Source organism: Notamacropus eugenii, chromosome 2 (genome assembly GCF_028372415.1).
Source record: "Notamacropus eugenii isolate mMacEug1 chromosome 2, mMacEug1.pri_v2, whole genome shotgun sequence".
NCBI lineage: Eukaryota > Metazoa > Chordata > Mammalia > Diprotodontia > Macropodidae > Notamacropus > Notamacropus eugenii.
In genome coordinates this window covers 476,500,200-476,523,550 of record NC_092873.1, presented here as the reverse complement: position 1 = coordinate 476,523,550, position 23,351 = coordinate 476,500,200, and the positions used below count along the sequence as shown (strand labels likewise).

Genomic DNA, 23,351 nt, shown 5'->3' with positions numbered 1-23,351 from the left:
AAATGGTTCTTAACATTTAGAAAGTTTTTCCTCAAAATATGCTCCACTGAACCATGGACTGTTTGGCCATTAGGGATGGAACAGGACAGGCTTGAGTCCTCTTCCACCTAACAACCCTACCTTCTTCTTTGACATCAGAATAGCACATTTGAGTATGCTCAGATTCCCTTCCTGGGTATCAAGGAGTCTATGAAAGCAGAGACATGAGATGGAATATCTCATACAGGAAACAGTGAGCAGGCCCATCTGCCTACGATATAAAATGTGTGAGGGGAAGTCTAAAAAGATGGGCTAGAGGCAGTTCATTAAGATTTTAAATGCCAAACAGGAATTTATGCAAGAGGCCTAGTTGAATGAGTGAAGGGTTATCAAACTGGCTGCTCTGTGGAAGACGGACTAGAGAGGGAGAGACTGGAAATACAGAGAGCAGTTAGATTCTTGGGGGAGCAGAGCTAACGAGGCTCTGATCTGGGAGGGAGTCAAAGGAGGGAAGGAAATGGACATCCATGTTTGTGTTTTTGACAGGGCAGCCTTCTGCCCCGTTCTGCTGTCTCTGATCTTCTTAAACCGTTTTTTGTTTTTTTTTAGTTTTGAGTTCCATCTCCCAAGGTCTCACACATTCATAGTATCCCAAGGTTGGAAGGGACTTCAGAGGTCTTCTAGTTCAACCTCTTTTCCCTCAAGCTTCAGTCACCCCTATGTCCCTGACATTTGGTGATATGAAGTGCTTGCTATGTGCGCTGTGTTGCACTAGGAGCCTGTGATAATGTACTTACTCTTCTTGCATCCTGTCATTTCATTGGGCATCATTAAAAATAGACGTGTATGGATATTAAAACTGTATTTTCATTGTTTGACTCTTACATTGAATGGTTCCTAATAATAAGCTATATGTGCTTGTGTTGGGCTTTTGTGGTCTTTCTCACAGACTAGACTGGTACATGAAACAGTACGTGCCAGAGTGGACCGGATTAAGCAGGAAAAGCAAGTCTTAAATGGACACTTTCTTAAAGTAAAGGTTGAAAGAGAACGATGTTTGTCAACTTTACAGGTATGTGCTTCTTCATTCAAATTTTTCATTGGTCAGAGGATGGAAAAATTATGAACAAGGAACATTAAGTACCACTAATGGTGCTAAACAACAGTACTATCAGATATACTTCATAAGCCGCAGACATTTTTACAAGCACGGCACTCACCACTCTTCACATAGAACCTTTTTATGTTAGCTCAGTGGCAAAGAAGAGCTTAAGCATGAGTTAGCAGTTTAGGCTCCTTAGTGCATGATTTTGTTTTAATGAGTTATAAAACCTGATATGTTGGAACTTTTTATCATACTTCCTACGCACCAAAAAGTTGAATCCTCGTATTTCATATCTGTAGTGATATGGAGAACATGAAATTTCCTCACCCTTACTGCAGCAAATAATTTTTTACATATTGACTTCATTTTATATTTAAAAAGTAAATAGTACCAGTCTGCTATTCTAATCAAAACTTTACAATCTTTGGAAAAATGTCTTTCCTAAGAAAAATCTAAGATAGCTTATCTTTGGAAGCCAAAGAAATAAGCTGTGCAATAGTTACATATTGTTGCTACTTATGCTTATGTATGTATATTATAGTTTATATAAATGACCAAACCAACTGTAATATTGCTTCTAATGTTTCACTGTCCCAGGTTAAACTACAGTTTTCACGAATTAAATAAATTAAGGTTATTTAGAGCCAAGTCTGGGGAGTAAAACTACTGAAAATAGGATTGCCCAGTTGATTGATGCTCCTTTTGGTTAAAAATGATGTGCTGCTATGAAGCAGTGGGATTAGATCAGATCTTATCACAATAAATTCCCTAAGCCTGTCTCCAAATTGCTGTTAACCTCGCATTTGCTGTAATGGCCTTTTTTCAGTCTTCATCATTCCTTACTTCAGTTGCAACCATACACACTATTAATCCCCATTTCCTGGATACTTTCTATTTTCTAGGTTTTAATGACACATTATCCCGAGTTCTCCTGCTTGTCTAATCTACCATTCAGCTGCCAAAATGATTTTCCTAAATTCTAGGACTAACCACTTCACTGCGCTACTCAGTAAGAGCTCCCTATTATCTTCAGGATCAATACACTTCTCTTAGGTTTTTAAAGCCCTCCATCCTGCTCTCAGACACTCCCCACCTCTGAGCATGTTTCCCTCATTGGAATGTGACCTCCTTGAGGGCAGATAGTGCCTGGCCCAAAGTCTTTAATAAATACTTGCTAACTTCACTGATTTTACTATTTATGGCCTGAGAGAAGTGGATCATTGGCTAAAATTTGAATATGACGTTTTTATTGTGATGGTAAAAGCGTTTAGGATAGGGGTAAGGACTGACCCTGTGATGTCATTGAGGTTGGGGAGTTTGCTCTACTAAAGTCGTTGGCACCTTTTCCATAACTTAATTGCCTTAAGTCACTTAGCCAGTATTTGTCAAAGGCAAGACTTGAATCCAAGTCTTTCTGGTTCCAAGGGACGTTCTCTCTTCTCTGTACCATTAATAAACAGGTTTTGACTTTTATTCTAACAAATCTGCATTCTTAAATGAGCAGACTGACATGATAATCCTCCTCCACAGCCTTGTGCCAAGAGAATACGGCAGGAGTTTCCCCTGGAAGAGGAGTACAAGTCAGCACTGCAAACAGCAGAGGGGGCCTTAGAAGCAGTCCAGTTATTGCTGCAAAGATCTCCTGCCCCTAGTTGGCTAACAGCAAAGTTAGAGGAGCTACAAACAAAGATAAATACATTAAGAAGTTGTGCACAGGTAGGACTTTACCATTAAGATCATGTAAAAGGAGTATTAAGTCTTGATTGTATTTGTATTGTATAAATGAAAATGCGGGTGTAATTATGTATCTGTTTTATAACAAGCAGTTGAGAATAGACTTAAATAATTTTTATTGGTGATGTTTAGAGAATAAAAGTGATGTTCTCATTAAGAACTTTGGTGTCTTTTAGAACAGTCCACAAAAGGGCCAGGTTCACATAGGATCTCATCATATAGCCGTACAGATAAATAAAATAAGTTGCCCAATTATCTGAAATATTTCATCCAAGCTCTAAGTGAGCCATTAACAGTGGAACTTACTCTTCTGGCTATAGAAAAGAAAATGGCACAAAATTAAGTTAGAAACTAAAATTTTTATATTTATTATCTTCAGTTTTCTAGAATTGTCCTGGAAAAATAAAAAATACAACCTTTACTTTCCACAGCCACTTGTTCTTCATGGAATCTGGCCTCAGGTACAATAGGTCCTTTCTCCTGGAATACAGTGGTGTGAACTACATTCCACCATGGCTTTTTTAGCATAGGTCTCAGTTACTCCACAGCAGTTGCACAAACTGGGAAAAAAACTTCCTGGTACAGGAAAAATAGGCTCTGTTTGGATCATCATGACCTCTCTGTTAGGTGCCTGCTGTTGAGGTAATAATTTGTAAAACCAAGATAGAAAATATTTCTAGAGTCCACATCATGCTAGTTGTCACCAGCTACTATCATCTTCTTCCCAATTTAATTCCTCTTCTTCTCCCCAGCCTTCAGCTTCTCCCTGCAACGAGAACACATGAAATCAAGTACTTTAAGAAGAACTGAATGGACTTTTATATTTTGGAGTCAAAATATAGCTTGACATTCTATAAAACCATTCTATAAAACCTTAACAACTAGCACTGGTGTTCTGAAACTTTTGTCTCTTTCCAAGATTAATAATACCACTAAAACCTGAAAAAATAACAAGGTATGTAAACTTTTAATTTTACAGACTAGTTTTACTTTCTGATCAGCTTATCTCAAGCACATTAATTAATGAGCTATAATTCTAAACTCACTGATGACAAAAGCACATCTACTTAACTATTTAGTCCTGGTGTAGGATAAAGCAAGATTAATAAAGCAAACTCATTTTATCCTCTTTGACCACTTGATCTGTAAGAAAAACTATCAATCATTCAATGAGTCTTTTCATGCAAATGCTTATGGATACCAAAGCAGACTGACTTGAGCTGTTATAGATGATGAATGAACAAGAAATTCTTAGAAACCCTGTAAAAAAGGTTCATAATGAGATTTATTTCATGATATGTATAAAAATTATTACATTGTGTTGTGGTTGCTAGGTGGATCATAACATGCTGATAACTCTCTATATTTTAAGGCCTTAATATTCCTTCTTTAATTCCTAAATTCAGTTTGTTTTCTCCATTAATATAAAAAGCAAACTTCCTGCTTAGCTCAAAGCAGTGATAGTAAAGCTGGTTTAAATAAATCAGTTAATGAACTGACACTTAGTGTGAGAATCCTGAACCAGTAAAGTGAATACTGCTTGTTTTACTAAAATAATTAGAGGAGAATTTACTCCCAATACCCTGTAACTTAATAATAAACAATCCTCACCTCAGTAGCTTCAGTTGCAGCAAATTTTGATGAAAATTGCAGCGTAGGTGAGATATCATCTTTGGGAACTCTCCTCTCTGTCCTCAGTTCGGGTAAGATTAGGAAAGTTTCTGAAGGCTTGATTTCTGGGATCATATCAGCAAACCAGTCCAACTCGGGATCTTGGATTGGTTTTCTTTTCACCTGAATAGTATATTCTTCTCCTAAACCAAATTCAGATGGAGCTTTAAGAGACCTCTCTTGTGGCAATTTTGTTTCTTTTAAATCATCCCAGCTTCCCACGGGATCAGCCTTTGTGAGTGGGTTCACTTTTAGGGTCTTGGCCTCCTCTTTGTCTAGAGGAAGGACAACAGGATCTTGTTTTTGCTCACTTGCTGTATTAAGGCCATTCCCTGGAGATGCTTTAGAATCAGTAGGCTCAAAATTATCCCAAGTCTCTTCAAGAGTCAAATTAGTAAATTGAGGCCTAGTTTTATCACATGATTCTACAGGCCATATCTGTATGCTGACCATCTGGTTCTCAGAGGGCTCCTCAGGCTCACTCCAGTCTGGCCATTCCTCTCCTGATTTTTTAGAATTTGAGGGAAAGTCTGTACCATCCCCTGAAGCACTCTGCATTGGTGGGACTCCATTCATAGAGAGCTGAATAGGCTGAGGAGCCTCTTCACCTGTGGGAGAAATACAATTATAAAGGTAACCCAGGTTTGGGCTTAAATGAGATTAGGTGTCAAGGATCTCTCTACAAGGAACAGAAGTATAGAAGCAGTTCACATCTAATGCCAGAAGCTGAAAAAGCTGCATAGATCAAGCTGCTGGAAAAAGGAGAGAGGCAGCATTAATGTAATTGCAAGGAGTATAGCACAAGGACTCCTGGGTTCAAATTCCACCTTTACTTCATATTGCCTGTGTGACTGTGGCTAAGTGAGTTAAAGTCTGCAAGATGAGGGATTTGGAGCTCCCATCCCTCCTAGTTCTAAATTCTGTGTTCTAATGAAACAGCACGACAATAAAATACCCAATCCAAGAACATCCTATAAAGTGATACAGATCTTGTCTCCTTGTAGAGTACAGGGAAATGGCTTTATGGGTGTCCCCCACACCTCTGGGAAAGAAGGAAAACTGTCTAATAGCTGAGCAGTTAGGGTGTTCTCCTTCTCTTGCCTACATGCTAAATAGCTATAAAAATAAATTTAACCTACAAAGCAGCTTGTAAGTTCCCTTATCACCAGACGTAGAATGCAGGGGAAAACAAAAAGCAGTGAGCCAGACGCCAAGGTCATTCAGTGAAGATACTTTGGTGGTTCTTTTCTGAGGGGGCAGTATGATTTTGAAAAGGGGAGCAAGCAGAAATCAAATCCTAAGCCTTTAAATGAATATTATTTTTTTAGATCACTTCCATTTCTAATCACTTAAATGTTCAATTAAAAATTGGTAGTACACGCAGAAATAGCAAACTACATTATTTTTAAAAAAGTATAATCCATAAATTAGAAAACCTCTATCCTTTTGTAGTGTATTATTCTTGACTATTATAAGCCTAAAAATTCAGAACAACATTATCAGGACTTCTAAAAGCAATCCTAGTAAATGAATGAATGTCTTTGCTCCTTCAGTAAGGAAAGAATCCTGACAAATAACAGCTAACATGTATACCCTTGTCAGATTTACAGACTTTTTTCTGCTCATTCCTATGATCTCTAGAAAAGCCCCAGTCTAATGAAATATGTCCATTACCACAAGCAGTGTCACTTCTCTTTTACAGAGGAAGAAAACTGGATTTCATCAAGAAGTCAAGTAAATTGTCCAAGGGCAGTCATCAGGAGTGGTCTTACCGCCCCCAACTGTGTACTTCTGTGTACTCAGAATAGACTGGTGCATTTTCCCCTGTGTAGGAGGTGACAGCTCAAGTGAACAGCGAGGGCAGGCAAGCTTTTGATACACACTAGTGAATCACCTCAAGTATCTTTCTTCATCCCCAAACCCATCTGCATTTCAGGGCAGAAGACAATAGTTCTTTAAAGTATTAGGTTTTCACTTGGACCATATTCAGTTGATACCAAGGAGCTGAAGTGGGTGAAGAAGCATTTTATCCTTTCTGATGGAAGCCAAAGGTGGCTATACCAGAAGTGTTTCTTGGAGAACATTTAACATAAAGAGACTGGGATCTTTTAAGGACTCCACTCCTTATCACCTTTCATTTATTTACCTTCTGGAGAAACATCAGCTGTTTTTGTAAAACTTGGTGCTGTGCGTTTGAATATCTTGGTTCTTTCTCCTCCCACAACCACCTCTGGTCCAAGTAGAGAAACCAGCACAGCCAGGCTGTGAAGGGTTATGGCTACAATGGAATCATTGGTATCACGCAGGCCCAACAAAACCTAGGGCAGAATCCAAATGTTAATGTAGGAAAAGTGTTTTTATGTACACACAAACAAAAGGAAAAAGATTGCAATGTTTCTCTTCCTCAGGTCTCCTGCAAAACTCTTATCTCCCTTCGCCAGATTTTTGGCCACTGCATTGTTTCCAATCCATCTGAAGATGGGTGAATTTATAATAAGCTTTCTTCCGATGCTTCTCTCTTCAAAGAATCACAGAACTGGGAAGGACCTTAGCAGCCATCTACTTCTATGCATACTAGCCAAAAAAGCAGAACCCCTGACCTCCTGAAGCTGCCCAATCTATATTAGCAAGTCTATCCTGACTTAAATCCTAAAATTGTCCCCTGAAATTCTCACTTCCTGCTTAGTTCTGTTTGTCCTCTGAGGTCAAACAAAACAAGTCTTAACCCTCTTCCAAGTCAGTCCTTAACTGGTAGAACTCCCTTGAACCCTGAATGTTTCCTCTGGGGTGAACATCCCCCATTTCCTTAAAACAATGCTGTCACAAGGTTGTATCTAGACATTCTCCAACTTATTATTAGCATTCTTCTTATGATTTGGCTCCCATAACTGAACATGGTATTTTATGAAAGAAAACAAACTAGCTCCCCTTTATTCCTGGAAGCTGTCCCTTATTATCATTAACTCTTTGGCTGCTGTATCAAACTGAACTTACAATTCATTGAAACTCCCCTTTTCTTCATCAGTATCATTCATAATTGAACCATCAGAATTTATTTCATTTCTAAGAGCTTCCCCTTTTCTCAATCTCTCTTCCCTTTACGCTTTGGTTTACAACTATGCATTAACCTGGCATCTTAATAATGCATTTCTGTGAAACACTCTGAAAATAAAGCTTTAGCCTAAAGCATATCCCATGAAAAATTATTTCTCCTATGCAGATAAAAATTTAGAGTTGCTGATTCATTCATCTTAATAATTCATTAAGTTTAGATAGCAGAGGTGAGATTTAGACTTTTTGCCCCTTGCATAAAATCCACTACTTCCAGTCCCAGTTTCTTCCCCTTTCCAACTCCCTTTTATCTAAGGACATCCCAAACTATATTAAATTTAACTCAAACAATAGTACACTACATTCAGTGATTTCCTACTGCTGCTAGTCCTACAGATTTCATTCTGACCTGTGGCAAGATGACCTTTTTCAGTTGCTCCTGAGTGAAGTACTTTGCATAGGCATCTATGTGAGACAGAAGCACCATCCGGACATGTTCTTCATGAACTTCAAACAGCTTTAGAAGCACAGGGATCACTTGGGTTTGAAACAGAGCTGGTGAAAGCAAACAGCCCGTCCGTTTTTCTCCATGTTCATCTATTTTAAGAAACAGTGAATAGTACAAATGGGAAAACATTACATTTTAATAAAAAGTAGCCATTGAGCTTGGTATAACTATACAAATAAAGTAACCTAAAAGGACAATCCAAATTCTTCCCTGAGATAATCTGGGCTTTTCTGTATAACACACATGACAGTGAGCTCTGTTGGACTAGCATTCTTGCCATGCTCCTTCCAACTCTGAAATACACGATGAATGTCAATGCCTTAAGCAGCTCTGCCCCTACTTCTCCTGACTTTGCCTAGAGCAAAAGAGCAGTAAATCATGACATTTGCTGTAGGGTCTCCTTGCTGAGAAGAAAGATCATCACTGTTCTCCTTCAACAGCGATGAAAGGATAATGAAGGAGGACATCAAAGGCTTATCTCTTGGGAGGGAAGAATATGTAACCCATGATCCACACCCCAAAGCTCTGGACTTCTACAGATCAGGTTCAAACTTTGGAAGCTGCCTCCCAGATCATATTTCTTTGACTTGTTTTGCCTCCATTTAGACTTTCCCCTGAGAATCTCACACTATAGCTCATGTCTAGATTGTCACAGAAGGCCTCAAAAGGTGCAAGCTCACAGTAGCAATAACGTGTACCCTCTTTCCTACCTCTCCAAACCCTGTGTGGTGGTCCTCCATTACCCTTTCATCTCTATGAAGATGTAGGATGGCCTCTCTCCTTAGCAAGGCCAGTCCTTTCCCCTTTTGGGATAATTCTAGCAAGTATCCAATCATTACAGAATAACATGGCTCCAAAATTGGCATGAAATAGGGTCTTTCTTTACCAGATTGCTTAAAAAATGAGAATGGTCTTAGCCATTTATTGTTAAAAATATCCTGATATGACAATCTGACCAATATTCATCTTATGAAATCAACTCTAAAATGTTACCCATTTTTACACTTGAAATTTCTTGGTTGTTCTCTGACCGTGATGTAGTTCTGCTCTCTGAGCTTCGCATGACATTGTGAAGTATCTTGAACTTACAAGTTGGAAGTTCATGATAATGAGCTCCAGTTTTTAGATTATCGAATAAAAATTATCGTCACCTCTAAATGCTTTAGTTTTCCTTGCCAACGAGATGAGGCTATTTCATCCATACTTGCCGTTAACAAGACTACAACTGTTCGGTACTTCTGTAATTATTTAATAGAAAAATAAAGTCTTGCCTTATGCCAAATTTCACTCTACATTAAAAAATATTTACACCAAGTACTGATGCAATATTTTCATATCGTTGGCAGGGAAAACTAAGGCACTTAGAAGTGACATTAACTTTTCATCAATAATACACTGAGACTAATTATCATCAACTTGTGAGTCCAAGATACATTACAGTGTTAGGAAAAAAATCTCAACTATAGACTTACAGTCACTCCAATTGGTAGCTACCAGAAATGCTTCAAATATTCACCTTTCTTTGGACCAAGCAAGTGAGGAAGGAAACTCTTGACAGCTACTGGTTCTGCGAACACCAGTTGGTTAAGCAGTAAAGGGACCAACCTGGAAGCTATCAATTCCTCTGATAAGCCGCTGACTCTGTCAAGCAAAAATCTACAGACCAAAAAAAAAGGAGACATGAGAAATAGCTGGTGACATCTGAGCTATTCATTTAGGCTTTCACCTAAAAACTGCCTACTTCCACCTGATGCCATCTGTGAAACTGGGCTGTAAAAGAGCAACAGTTTGGTCCCCAAGGACTTTATGTAACAATAATAACAATAATAATTAAAGCCTGCTAGAGGCAAAGCATGAGATTAGCATTTATAAGCACTTTAAATCCAGAAACAAAACAGGAAAAATAACTCTTACCTTTTCTTCCTAATTGGTTAATTACTTTGTAGTCAATAAAAAATACTTCCTCAAATCTGACTAGATTAAGCTGTAATATTTTTTTTACAAGTCCAATATAAAAAGTGAGTGTAATTAAAGTACTGGCTTAAGGTATAACAGATAACCCACATCCCAGAACACCTCATCCCAAATATCCCTGGTCTTATATGACTTAAGGACTTTAACATCTTAATTCCCTTTACTTACTTGAAAAATTCAGTTTTTTCTTCTTCACTCTTTACTGTTAAACTCTTCAGGAAATTCACAACTTCTAGGAAATCATTTCTATATACCAAAAAGGGAAAGGGAAAGATTATAAAAGATTATATTGGGGGCAGGGGTGATGTCAAACAGAAACTGCCAATGATCAGTTTCAGTATCTGTCTCTTAGGTTATCATTACAGCCCAGTTTAGGGGGCTTCCAGTATTCAGGGAGCTGCTGAAGAAAAGTCCCGCCAAGAATGAACACAAACGAAACTGAATAAGCCAGGACTTTCGGGATTCAATTTCCAACTCTTTATCACTGTGATCTTGAGCTAATGATTTTAATTTCTCTGAACCCCATTTTTATTATTTGGAAAATGGGATAATCGTAACACCTGCTCTGCCTGTACTTCACCCAGTTGTTGCAAAGGAGCAGATAAGCATGTGAAAGGCACTTTACAAATGCAAAGAGCTATTCGTTAAATTTCTTTTCATTTGCAACTGTGGAACCTGCCTGTAGCTAACCTAATCTACAGACTGACCAAGCACCTTCATAATTTGAGACTCCAGGGAAGCAGCCTGCATTTTTACGTTCAGAACCTGTAATGTTCTAGGTTAAAGATACCTAAAAGCTCCATACCTTTAATTTTGTAGAATGAACTGGGTAGGAGCTCTGTTTTTCCTTTCATTGCTCCCTGATGACCTCTGTTAACAGAGGATTTCTATTCTGATCCTGTGTTTAATTATCTCAAAACCAATCACATAAACTATCAATGGAAGGAGGCAATCAACAAGCAGAATTAGGTTTCCTCACCTAAAGAAGTCATGAGACAGTAAGGTACAGAGTGCTGGCCGACCCTCTGGATCAGGGTTCAAGAGCATTGAGCGCAAGGTTTGCTGAAAGCCTGACAGACTATCCGCTGAAACTGAAATTCAGAGCCATAGTTAGTTTCCATTCCCATCTTCCCCGCCCTGTGCAGAGAGATCCCTCTGTAGCTGATGACTGCTTGGTGGCAAAACCCCAAAGTCCTTCTGCTAGATAACTCAGTACTGCAAAATGCACTAAAGCAAGAGAGGCAATGTTAGAGCACGACGCACCTTTCTTTGATCCCATTTACATTCTATCAGTTACATACAAAAAGGTAGAAGAAGAAAGGGTTGGTGAGCTTAAGAACTGTCAAAAACCCTAAAAAACTGGAATGTTATGACTTACAGGAATTAGGTAAGGAAGCCTGCAACACTAAGAAGCACTGCTATTGAACAGGAAAAGGAGTGACCATTTTGTACAAAGCCCAGGGCAGTGAAGAGATTGACAAAACAGACCAACAACAGCAGGAGTGGTGGATGTAGTTGCAGGCCAGAAGGCTTTGGAGGTCCCTAAAGGGTATAATACTAGACTAGGAACAACAAAAGAAAACACAATGGCCTCAAATGACTGAAGCTAAAGGTTGGAAAGGAGAAGAAAAAGGGAAATTGATGGCAAGGTACAGCTAGAAGAAGAAGTCAAAAGGATTTGGAAAGGAGATCAAGAAAATTTCATCCTGGTCTATAAAGTTTGTTTCTTTTAGTTTAGTTTAAAGAGTTTAAGTTTCTACCAAACACACTAAATAATATGGGTTGGTTTTGAGTATTAATCGATGACTAATGGATTACTTTGAGTCTTTCCACCCCAAATTGTGTGAGCCACCCACAATATTAGCAGCTTGGTTGTCATGATTCATACTTCCTAGGTCCTAGTATGTAAGATATAGAAACCTATGGTTTCCCACTATCACAAATGCAATGAATTTCTACGCTAAAAGGGCTTATACTTTAGATTAAAATTTTCTTATGATGATCACGATCAGACTCCCATTGGAAACGCACGAAGAATTGTATTACTACCTACCTATTTTGTGGAACCCATAATATAATCACACAACTCACCTTGTTCACTTAAGATTGTGAGCAAATTTTCCACCATTATTCCAAATGAATAGGCATCTCGGGCATGTCCATTTGTCTTCGGCAAAATTCTGAATTCTGCAGACTGAAAGTATTAGAGATCCTCAAGCCAGGATGTCTGCTTTGTATGAATCAGACACAAAATTTTTGCTGTAGTACCTTCACTACTGATTATAAAAGTACACTGCTTTAATTCCTATGTTAGGAGCAGTCTGACTTATTTCAAAGCTAGCTAGAGTCAGTTAAAAGACTGGGCTTAAATGGCCTACATAGTACCTTAATTATGTTGTTGGAGGGTTTCTATAGGCATAGAGAGATTATAAGAGTTCAGCATAAGAACTATTTGTTTAAAACTTTACTATCAACAAGTGTTCATTAAGTGTCTCTTCTGTGCCAAGGATTACTCTGGGTGCTGGACAAATACAATGCAGGAGTGGACAGGCAGGAGCTTTGCAAAAAGTTTACAGATAAACATTCCTCTTAGAGGAAGTATGACAGCTATTATTCACATAGATCTGCAACTAGTCCCTATAAAACAAGCCCATTTAGGTAGATGATTGATTAGGCAAAGCCAAGTAGTAAGTGGTCTGGGAAAATTTTCCTCATTTGTGGTCTTTTGTAAGACTTGGTTCAATAGTCAGTGTCCTCTGAGGTCTTTTAAATTTTAGCATTATGACATAGGCATTTCTCTTCCTTTGTAGCCCTACAATTTGGCCCCAGAAATTATTGTAAGGCAGGAGAAAAAAAGCAGCAACGACCCAATTAAAGTGAAGTAAGGAATAGGGAGTGTTTTTAACTAAGTAGAGTTCCAGTAATCCTAACATGTCAACATACCTTTTCTTCAGGAGGGACAGATGCCGGGTCTCTCAACGATTGAATGCTTTTCAGAAACTGAGAGAGAAAGGAAAACCCAAAAGGTCTGATCAATATTTTAAACACTCAGGGACATGTTTGTTGACCTGCTCTTAAGCTAAGAAATATGGGTAAAGAAATGAAAAACAAGAAGCAGTGGCCGGTCTTCAACAACTTCCATAACTATTCAAATTAAAACTGGCTGAAGACACAACAGAAAGTTAGGTCCTTATTCAGCTGATCCTTTGGTGACCAAGGAAGGCAATTCTGGTATCAAAGAAAACAAGATTGGGAGATTAATCAGTATTTATTATGTGCCCACCATGTGCCAGGTACTTTGCTAGGTGCTAGGGAGACAGGAGCTTCTCTACATCTCACTCTCCCATGAGTAAGTTAGAATATCATTTACTCTTACCTCTACCCTACCCTACCCTTATGGCAGTAAAAACAGCACAAGGATATTGACAGCATAAAGCTGGGCTACCAAGAGGCTTTCATTAATAAATTAATAATTTATTCCATACCTAGGATGTTGCTAGTACCAAGCTAGGTCCTGTAACAGTATACAGAAGAAGTTTAAGGCACGGCTGTGTGATCATCTGAAGGTCACTATCTAACTAGGGAGAAACAACCAGTATCCATGAAACAGTTATAGTGATTTCATATGAAACTGAGGAGTTGTAATGTGAGTTGCAAGAGGCGCTCTGAAAAGAGAAGGGTACAGGCTAACGCCGTCTTGGAGGAAGCAACTAGTTCTGAAGGTTGAGGTTAGGTGAGCAGAAAGAAAAGAGAGCATTCCAGAGAGGGAAGACATAAGGAAAAGCAAGGATGCGAGAATAAGCACAGACTATTGGGGGAAAATGAACCAACTTGTGTGTAGAGCTGGGCTGCAATGCTCGATGGTAACAGGGTTGGACAGATGAAGTAGAGCCCATTCAGGAGGGGCCTGAAAGCTACACAGGAATTTAGACTGGATACTCTAAGAGGATCCTACAGCGTAGGATCTAGAGAGAAAACTGCTTTAGGAAGATTAGTTTGGCAACAGTGTACAGAATGAATGAGAAGGAAGAGGAGACTGAAGGCAGAGAGCCAAAATAGCCAGAGAAATCAGGGTAAAGCTGTTGCCCTCACAAGACGAAAGAGCACATTCTCCTGGAAAAGCCCTAGCTCAAGAAGCAGGTTTCAGTTCTGTGACCTTGGACAGGCCCTCTCAGGTGGACTAAGTTACCTTTAAAGTCGTTTCTAGATTTAAAATGATATAATCTATAGTAAAGAAGGGTTGGTCAGAAAAAAAAAAATCTGCCTCTTAAAGATACAGGTAGTTGGTGACTCCAAAGGAAAGACAGTGAATGGAAATTAGACCACTAAAGCTTATCATTGTTACTACAAAAAAAATATTGTACAAAATCTTCCAACAACCAGAAGCCTCTCTTCTCAGTCCAACACAACACAGTCTATTCTTTGGCTCTTACCTCTGGTGTGGCTTCAGAGACCTTACAGACTGTTTCCATTCCTCCTAGCTTCCAGTGCCCATCCTCACTTACAAACACAGATGACAAACAGACATTGTTGTGCGTTAGGTTTCCCTAAAAGAAAGCACATGAGGATGGAAGACTGAAACAGCCATTTTGCAATGAATGACCCAAATGGTAAAGAAAACAGAATCACAAAAGGAGCTTTTGCCAGGCTGAAAAGTTCTGAAATGAGCCTGTCTCCATTTAGCTTAGTATATGGGTAGAAGTCAGTCACATCACTGCAGTGAGTGAAGGTTACAAAACCATTAGTGAGGGCATTGAACCCAATTAAAAAGTGTTGCATTTAAAAAAAATATTTCTTAAAAAGCCAGAAGTCCCTCTTATTCTACTGCAATGATATGCCCTCAAGGAAGGTCAAACTGCATAACTTGACTAAAGAAGAAAGAAAAAATGCTCTCTGTTGGCAAGATGAGTCTCTGGATAGACAGTCTTAACTACCAGGAATCTCTCAATAACCACACACAGATTTATGTAATTGTCAGGAGAGCCAAGAATATACTTATTGCTTATTTGTACGGCACCACAGACAATGTTTATTATCAAAAGCATTCAAAGGGAAATTCTGTTATTCTTCTAAAACTTTTCATTTCAATTTTTTTCCCCTTTCTATTCCTTCTCACCTAAGCACAGACCCTAGAGAGGAAAAAAAAAAAGAGCAAAAGCCTCAGGAAGGATGAAATAATAAAGACCACCACTTTTAAATGAGTGGTTTGATAAAGACTGTATTAAAGGACTGTAGGAAGAATAAAGCCAAATAGACTGAAAAGTGACATAAGAACACACTGCAAGGACATATTCATTTAAAATCCTAGAATTATTTAGTAGACATGTTTCTGTCATTGTTATTCAGGTGTTTTCAGTCGTGTCTGATTTTTTGTGACCCCCATTTGGGGTTTTCTTGCAAAGACACTGGAATGGTTTGTCGTACAGATCAGGAAACTGAGGCAAACAGTATTAAATCACTTGCTCAGAGTCATACAGCTAGTAAGTATCTGAGGCCAGATCTGACCTCAGGAAGATGAGTCTTCCCGACTCCAGGCCCAGCACTGTATCACCTCAGCACTCAAGGAGATATTACAGCACTTTAAAAGTTCCACCCACTGGACCATTAACAACCCCTGTTATTACATAAACTCTTTGAATACGCTTGTATACCAAAAGCCTGGTGTGACATTATAGGAAAACCTTGGCTCCAATTGGTAGTAGAGAAAGCTAGATGTAGTAATGGTCTGCTTCATGTCATTACTTGGCTCTGCAAGGTACAATGCTAAAGACAAGTATCCTGGGAAGCACTGTCAGCAATGATGCATTTCAGCTGGATGTTATGATTGAGCTAAAGGACTTGGCTACAAATGCAAAACAATGACAGCTGGGAGAACCAAAGTTACAGAGGGTATGCATGTGTTGGAGAGAGTCTGATGCAAGTAGATGTATCTCACAACCACTTTGTGCCATTTATGACCTGTGACGCTGACTGGCATGTTATGTAATGTCTCTAGATCTGTTTTCTCACTGGCAACTAAAACAAAGGGAACCAAACTAGATGGTGTTTGAGGCCTGTTCTGGCTCTAAAAAACCTGATTCCTGTAATGTCTGAAACTGCAAGGAACTGTCAAGCACTTAGTGTTACAAGACTCCTGAGAACAAAGCAAACCAAGTAATGGAAGTTCTTTCATACAGTTCCTCTAGTTGTCATCATCAGTGAAAAAAGCAGAGGATTAAGCCATTTGAAATTGTAAATGAGGCAGCATGAGGATGTACAAAGAGATCTGGATCTGGAGCCAAGGGGCCTAGGTTTGACTCCCTCCCTACCTGTGTGAGCTACCAACTCAATACCTTTGTTTTCTTATCTGTAAAATCAGAGTCGAACTAAATGACCCCTGAAGTCTCTTCCCAACTCTAAATCTATGGTCCCACAAGACCGCTACTTAATTGACTCTGGTCAGGTTGGTGGGACTCATACCCACTCAGCCAGCTGTGGCCTGATGGCCAGCCACTCCCCACTTAAAGCATGTTGAGGACTGCCATGTATAAAACCAAGGTCTAGAAAGTAATGCCCAGTTATCAGTATTTTTAAATAAAAGCTCCTGTCTGTGCAGAATATATGAAACTATTGTCATTCTAAAAATAATGACCTAGATAGCATCCTGAGAGAGATCTATTAATACCATGTCACATACCACCCAAAGGACCATTCCTCAGAAGGCCTGGCCTGTGCTAACTCTATGGATGCTTAATACTCACTCTGTCATGAAGGAAAATGAGAGCCAGCAATATATCATAGATGCCAGCACAGAGCTCGGCAGCAGACAGCGTTTCCAGAGCCACATCAAGAGGCTGTACTCTTTCAGTGACCAGGTGGATGCCACTGGTGTCCACAGTGCAAGACAGGAACCGCAGCAGGCAGGGATGACGCAGGGTCTTCAAGTGCTTTAAGAGACAAAAGGGAAGAGAGAGATGATCATAAATTTCAAACTCAATTCACTGGCGGATCATTCTGCCATCACAAATTGGAGTCAATAGAAGGGATCAGGTGAATAAAATATTTTCCAGAGTCTTGGATTCTGATGATCCAGATACATAGTTTTGTGGACAGGCACTAAATGCTTTATGCTTCTTGATTAGTTCATATTAGACACTTAGGTAGCACAGTAGAGAGAGTACTAGGTCTGGAGTCAAGAAGACATCTTTCGGAGTTCAAATCTAGTTTCAGACTCTTAGCTGTGTGACCCTAGGAAAGTCACTTAACCCTGTTTGCCTCAGTTTTCTTATCTGTAAAATGAGCCAGAGAAGTCAGTGGCAAACCACTCCAGTATCTCTGCCAAAGAAACCCCAGATGGGGTCACAAAGAGTCTGACATGACTGAAAAACAATAGTCTTAGGTCTCCATCACAGGGCTGTTGCATAACCTCAAGAAGTGGTTCAATGGAAAAAGCACTGGCTCTAAAGTCAGAAGACCTGGATTTCAATCCTGCCTCCATTGCTTACTACCTGTGACCTTGATCACATCACAACCTCATTCAGCCTGTCTCTTCTGTTACATGGAATTGTACCAGGTGGCCTCTAAGGCCCCTTCCAGTCCTAGATCTATGATCCTATGGTATTTACTTTTCTCAGTTCTAGTTAATGCCAGCGATGATGTTCACAACTTTTATTAAAAAATGCTAAAAACTGGCATGAGGGTGGGGAACCTGCGTCCTTGAGGCCACACGCATATGGCCTTCTAGGTCCTTGGCTATAGCCTTTTGACTGAGTCCTAGTTATTAAGGGGATTTGTTGTATGAAGTTTGGATTGAGTCAAAGGGCCCACACTTGGGGACCTAGAGGTCCACATGTGGTCTCAAGGCCACAGGTTCCTCACCCCATCACTAATATCAGTTACTGGTTGGTTGGTTGTTGTCCTTCACTTTTGAAGAGGACCAAAATGAAAATCACTGTGTTGGGTTCCAAATACAGTGTTGTCCAGGTGTGGCTGATAAGACCAATACAAGCTTAGAAGGCTCTACCTTCTGAGGCAGGTCAGACACATGAACATTTGGGATGGAGATGTCTCTAAATTTGTAGATCTCACTTTTCTTTTGAGTTACCCCAATTCTGCTTTGTTCACAGACCATAGCACCTTCTTGAGAGACCAGTAAAGTGTTATCTCATTTATCTTCACTGGTGCTTTTCTTTCCACTGCTGTTAAAATTCAGACCACCTAGATTTGAGTCATTAGAATAGAAGCTCCTTAAGGAGAGGGATTTGAATTTTGATATCTGAACCTCTTGTCCTTGCATAGTGCTTTGCATTGGGGAGTGAGGAGATGATATGGGAAAAGGGTCACCAGACCTGTTATTTCATTACTATATGGAACTCTTGGCAAGGAAATTCCCTCTACCACTACAAATATGAATCTGCTTTGCAAAATACAGTCTTAAAAGAAATGCTTGGAGCATTAAGAAATAAAGCAACTTTTCCAGGGCCAGAGAGCCAGTTATGTATGAAAGGTAGGATGTGATTCCAGGTCTTGGTTCTAAGACCAGCTCTCTATTATACCACAATTCCCCTTGCACATAGCAAACATTTAACACGTTTTGGGGCTCGATTTGATTCCTAGCTATCTGACTTGCTTTGTGACTCTGGGCAAGTCACTTGATATCTAAATTTTAATTTCTTCTGTAAAAAAGGGAATGTCATTTGCACGAACCACCTCTAAGTACTACTTGGTGTTCAATGAGCATCAAACAAGTTGTCAACAAATTTCTTTTCCCCCACATTTAAAAACATCACAGCAGCACTGTGTTTGGGGACCATACATTTAAGGGACACTTCTTTTCAAACCCAAGGGTACAAAGACTCTGAGTTGAAGAGATCTCAAAGAACACCTATTCCAATCCATAAAAATAGGGATCCTCTCTACAACAAATCTAGATCTCTAGTGGGGTGTAACTTACTTGAGGCAATCCATTTCATTTTGCAGAGAGAGCTCTTTTCTTCTCCAGGCTAAACATCCCCAGATGCTTCAACCAAACATCATGGACCCTTTCTTGAGGACCTTCACCTTGCTAGTTTCCTTCCTCTGGAGGCTTATCATTATCTTTCCCAAAACATGATACCCAGAACTGAATGAGGTACTTGGGTACAATCTGACCAGGGCAGACGCCAGCAGGCCAATCATCCCCTCCCTATGTCTGGACTCCTCCTGGGCTTCCCTGAGATGACATCAGCTTTCTGAGCTGCCATATCACTGCTGACACAGGGTAAGCTTCTGTTCCATTCAAACACCATACCTTATTTTTTCAAACTGATGTCTAACCATGCCTCCCCGTTTTTGTACTTATTAAGCTGACTTTTTCAACCAAAGTATGACTTTAATTTTTCCTGTTAAATTCCATCTTATATTCAGCCCAGTGTTCTTATCAAGATCTTTTTGAATCTTGACTGTCAATCCAACATGTAAAATGTTCTTCCTAGCTTTGAGTCATCTGCCAATTTGGTAATCATGCCTTTTTTGCCTTTATCTAATTCAACATTAAAAAAAAGGTTAAACCACACAGAGCCAAGAACATATCCCTAAGACAATCTATTAGAAACTGCCTTTCAGGTCAGCCATCAAACTACTAATGACCACTCTGGGTTAGTCATTCCATTTTAAATACACCTTTCAGTACTACCATCTAACCTTTCCCACACGACAAGCATGAGAGACTGTCGAGTGCTTTACTGAAATCCAGGGAAATCAGCTATAACATCATTTTGTTCTAGATTGCAAGGTCTTTGTCCTTTAATAGTTAGTGTTTCCTCTGAGTTGTACCTGACCTCTCTCAGCTGTTGCTACTAGTGACCAAACCGCTTCAAACAAGGTTTTCCTGACTAATCTAGTTTTCTCCTGTTTGTCGGAGTACTTCTCAGTCTCCTTTGCTGAATCTTTATCCAAGTCATGCCCATGAACTGTGGGTGTCCTCCAAGGTTCTGTTCTGGGCTCTCTTCTCCCTCCATACTATTTTGCTTGGTGATCTCCCATGGATTCAATTGTCATTTGTATGCTGATGATTCTCAGATCTGCTTATCCAGCCCTAACCTCTCTCCCAAACTTCCATTCTCATATTACAAACTGCCTGTTAGTTATCTTAAAACTTAATATGTCCAGAACTGAATTCATTACCTTTCCTCCTAAGCCCTCTCCTTTCCTAACTTCCCTGTTACTCCTGAGGGTACCACAATCCTCCTAGTCACTAAGGCTCACAAACCTCGGCGGCATTACCCTCACTTTCCACATCTAACCAGATGTCAGGTCCTCTTTGTCCTACCTTCCTAACATTTCTTGCAGATGGCCTCACCTCTCCTTTGACGCTACCACTCCCTAGTGTAGGCCTTCATCACACCTGAATTATTACAATAGAGCCTCCTGATTAGTCTTCATGCATCCTCTTTCCTCACTTCATTCTACCTCATCTGACCATGGCACCTCCCCTATTCAATAAGCTCCAATGGCTCTCTATTACTTTCGGGATGAAATGTAAAAACTTCTGTTTGATATTCAAAGCCCTTCACAACCTTAGCCTCTTCCCACCTTTCCAGTCTTCTTACACCTTATTCACCCCCCATATACTTGGAATCCAATGACACCAGTCTGCTTGCTCTTCAAGATAATACATCTCCTGACACTGCATTTTCACTGGCTGTGCCTTATACCCGTAATTCTCTCCCTTCTTATTTCCATCTCCTAATTGTCCTGGTTTCCTTCAAGTTCCAGCTCTCCTACAAGAATTTCTTGGCCTCTCTTAATGCTAGTGCCTCCTCTCTTGTCAGTTATCTCCAATTAGTCTTGTTTCTACATAGCTGTCTGCAAGTTCTCTCTCCCAAAAGGCTGTGAGATCCTTGAGAAAAGGAGCTTTTTTTCCTTTCTTTGTATCCCCAGTTGTGTATCTGCACAGTACCTAGTACACAGGAGGGGCAAGAACTCTCTGGACCCCGAAAGTCTTGTGGAATGACATGGTGAAGAGCTCTTTCAACCCACAAACACACAATGATAGAGATCTGGCTTCTCTTTGCTCTCTCCATAATCTGCTGCCTTTTCTTCACTGCCTATAAACATGCCCAAGTCTTTCCTATCCTTAAAGAACTTTTACTTGATCCTGCCACGTCAGACTATCTCCCTCTGCTTCTCCATTTCACAGCCAAAATCCTAAAACAAATCTCTCTTACCCTAATTTCCTCTCACATCTCAAAACTTTCAGTCTGCCTTCTAATCTAACTACTTAATTGAAACTGCTCCCTCTAAGATTACGCTCTCTTAATTGCTAAATCCAAGTCTTTTCTCCTTGGTCCTCATCCTTTTAGACTTGACACAATACCTGACACTCTTAAATTCCTTTTTATGCTGAATAGTTTTTATAACACTACTCTATTCTGGTTTCTTCTTTGACCTGAATCTCCTCTTCTGTGTCACTGTCCATGTTCTGTCTTCAACTGTAGGGTATATTCCAAGACTTTCCTAGACCTACTTCTCTCTCTATGCGCTATCTTGATGGTGTCATCACCTTCCATGAATTCAACGATCATCTCTATGAAGATGTCTCCCAAATTTAGATATCAATCCCTCATCTCTCTCTCAAGTTCCAGGCCTGTATTCTATCACCAGCAATCTATGGACATCTTCCGTGGGCACCTCAAACTTAACACATTCATCCTCCATTCTACACATTCATCCTCCATTCTAATTATTTCTGTTGAGGATATCACTAGCTTTCAAGTGACCTACCTGTGTCATCTTCGCCTCTGCCCTACCCTCAATAGAAGACTGATCAGCTGTCACGTCTGGTCAGTTTCACCTCCACATTTTCTGCATTCATTCCAAATCTCTACACTTTCACAATCACCATAGCAGTTCAAGTCCCTATTCCCTCTCACCTAAATTATTGCACTAGGCTTCAAATTAACTTCCCAACTTCCAGATTCTAACCTATATAATCCATCCTCCACCCAACTACCAAAGTAACTTCAGAAGGCACAAATTTGTCCACACTATTGTGCTGCTCAAAGATCTTTGGTGTATTTTATTCAAAAGGCCATCAGCAGTACTTAAAAGCCCCTCAAAACTGGGGTCCAGCCTACTTTTCCATTGTTTCTCATTACTTCATGTATTCAGCATTCCAGTCAAATTTGGCCCTCCATCTCCTACTATAAGCCTTTGCCTGGGTTTTCGCCCATATATCCAGAATGCATGCTAATCCTCAAAAAATCCCTAGCTTCTTACAAAACTCAGCTCACATGCTGCTTACCAAAAGCCTTTCTTGATCCTCCAAATGTTACAGTTCCCTCCACATTCATATGTATAGACTTAGTTGTTTAAAATGTTATATCACCAAAAATAGATTGTAAACTCTTTGAAAGCAGGGACTGATTCTTACACAATGTCTTAAGGTTCACTAGACTGAACTCTGAAATCCCTTCTAATTCCAAATTTATGATATGACCTCTATCGCTGCCTGGTACACTCATTGGTCTTCCAGATTTTCCAAATGCTGAGAGGAGTAAAACTGAGAGGAACAGCTAAGATAATGGAATGATTCAAAGAGAGCCTTAGAGGACCGAGAAAAACTAGGCTGAATTTAATAGGATATAAACTTAACAGAGATAAATGTAAGATTTTACACTTAAATTTCTTAAAAATTGATTTTTCACAAGTATCAGTGATGAGGCCTTGAGACATGATTAGATAGCATTTTATCTGAAAAGCTAAAATGTGATCTTAGGCTGCATTAAGAGATATAGCTTCTAAGAATAAGAAGGTAATCATCCCAGTGTGCATCTGGAATGTGTGCTAGTTCTGAATGCCAGAGCTGAGGATGGAAACTGTTAAACTGGAGTATTCAGGGGCAGCCAGCCCAGCTGGTGAATCAGGGTCAGCTGGAAAGGACGGTTCAGTCAGGGGTAATGATGATAATTATTCAAGCATGTGAAAGCTATGTATAAATGAAGTTAAGTCTTGTTCTGTTGGTCCCAGAAGGTAGAACAAGGTAAAAGAGACAAAATTAAGGTCCATGTCAGGCAAAACTTTCTAACATTAGAAATACCCAAAACAGGATGGACTACCTGGATGGGTTTCCCTTAACTGGAGAGCTTCAAGCAGATGTTATCCAGGGAGTCTTTTTGCATATGGATTGGACTAGATAGCTACTGAGGTCCCTCCCAATTGTCAAATAAATTCTTTGATTCTTACCAGTGAAAAGCTATAACCAAGCACTTCAATTGTGTCAAGCCTTTGAAACTGAAGGGAATTCTGATTCCATTTTTCTGGTGAGTTGATAGTTAGAAAAAGTTTTAAAATGTGATAGCCAGATAATAA

The 23,351-nt window shown here is 39.6% G+C and overlaps 2 protein-coding genes across 8 annotated transcripts in view; one reads left to right on the top strand and one right to left on the bottom strand.

Annotated features, from left to right (window-relative positions):
- The window catches only part of FIRRM (FIGNL1 interacting regulator of recombination and mitosis), a 76,743-nt gene extending 72,801 nt beyond the window's left edge, over window positions 1-3,942 (top strand). For all 3 annotated transcript variants that reach the window (XM_072648681.1, XM_072648683.1, XM_072648682.1), the window contains 3 exons: window positions 929-1,051; window positions 2,615-2,800; window positions 3,571-3,942. In XM_072648681.1, coding sequence (XP_072504782.1) covers window positions 929-1,051; window positions 2,615-2,800; window positions 3,571-3,603 — 342 coding nt within the window. In that variant the 3' untranslated portion in view covers window positions 3,604-3,942. The remainder of the gene's footprint in view (window positions 1-928; window positions 1,052-2,614; window positions 2,801-3,570) is intronic.
- SCYL3 (SCY1 like pseudokinase 3) overlaps window positions 2,918-23,351 on the bottom strand; it is a 32,217-nt gene continuing 11,783 nt past the window's right edge. For 4 of the 5 annotated variants that reach the window (XM_072648686.1, XM_072648688.1, XM_072648687.1 and 1 more), the window contains exons 3-13: window positions 16,763-16,948; window positions 14,456-14,569; window positions 12,966-13,022; window positions 12,114-12,216; window positions 11,002-11,113; window positions 10,191-10,268; window positions 9,565-9,704; window positions 7,950-8,137; window positions 6,636-6,807; window positions 4,430-5,097; window positions 2,918-3,584 (exon numbers count right to left, since the gene is read on the bottom strand). In XM_072648686.1, the coding sequence (XP_072504787.1) occupies window positions 3,519-3,584; window positions 4,430-5,097; window positions 6,636-6,807; window positions 7,950-8,137; window positions 9,565-9,704; window positions 10,191-10,268; window positions 11,002-11,113; window positions 12,114-12,216; window positions 12,966-13,022; window positions 14,456-14,569; window positions 16,763-16,948 (1,884 nt within the window). In that variant the 3' untranslated portion in view covers window positions 2,918-3,518. The remainder of the gene's footprint in view (window positions 3,585-4,429; window positions 5,098-6,635; window positions 6,808-7,949; window positions 8,138-9,564; window positions 9,705-10,190; window positions 10,269-11,001; window positions 11,114-12,113; window positions 12,217-12,965; window positions 13,023-14,455; window positions 14,570-16,762; window positions 16,949-23,351) is intronic. The other variant, XR_011975671.1, reaches the window with a different exon arrangement.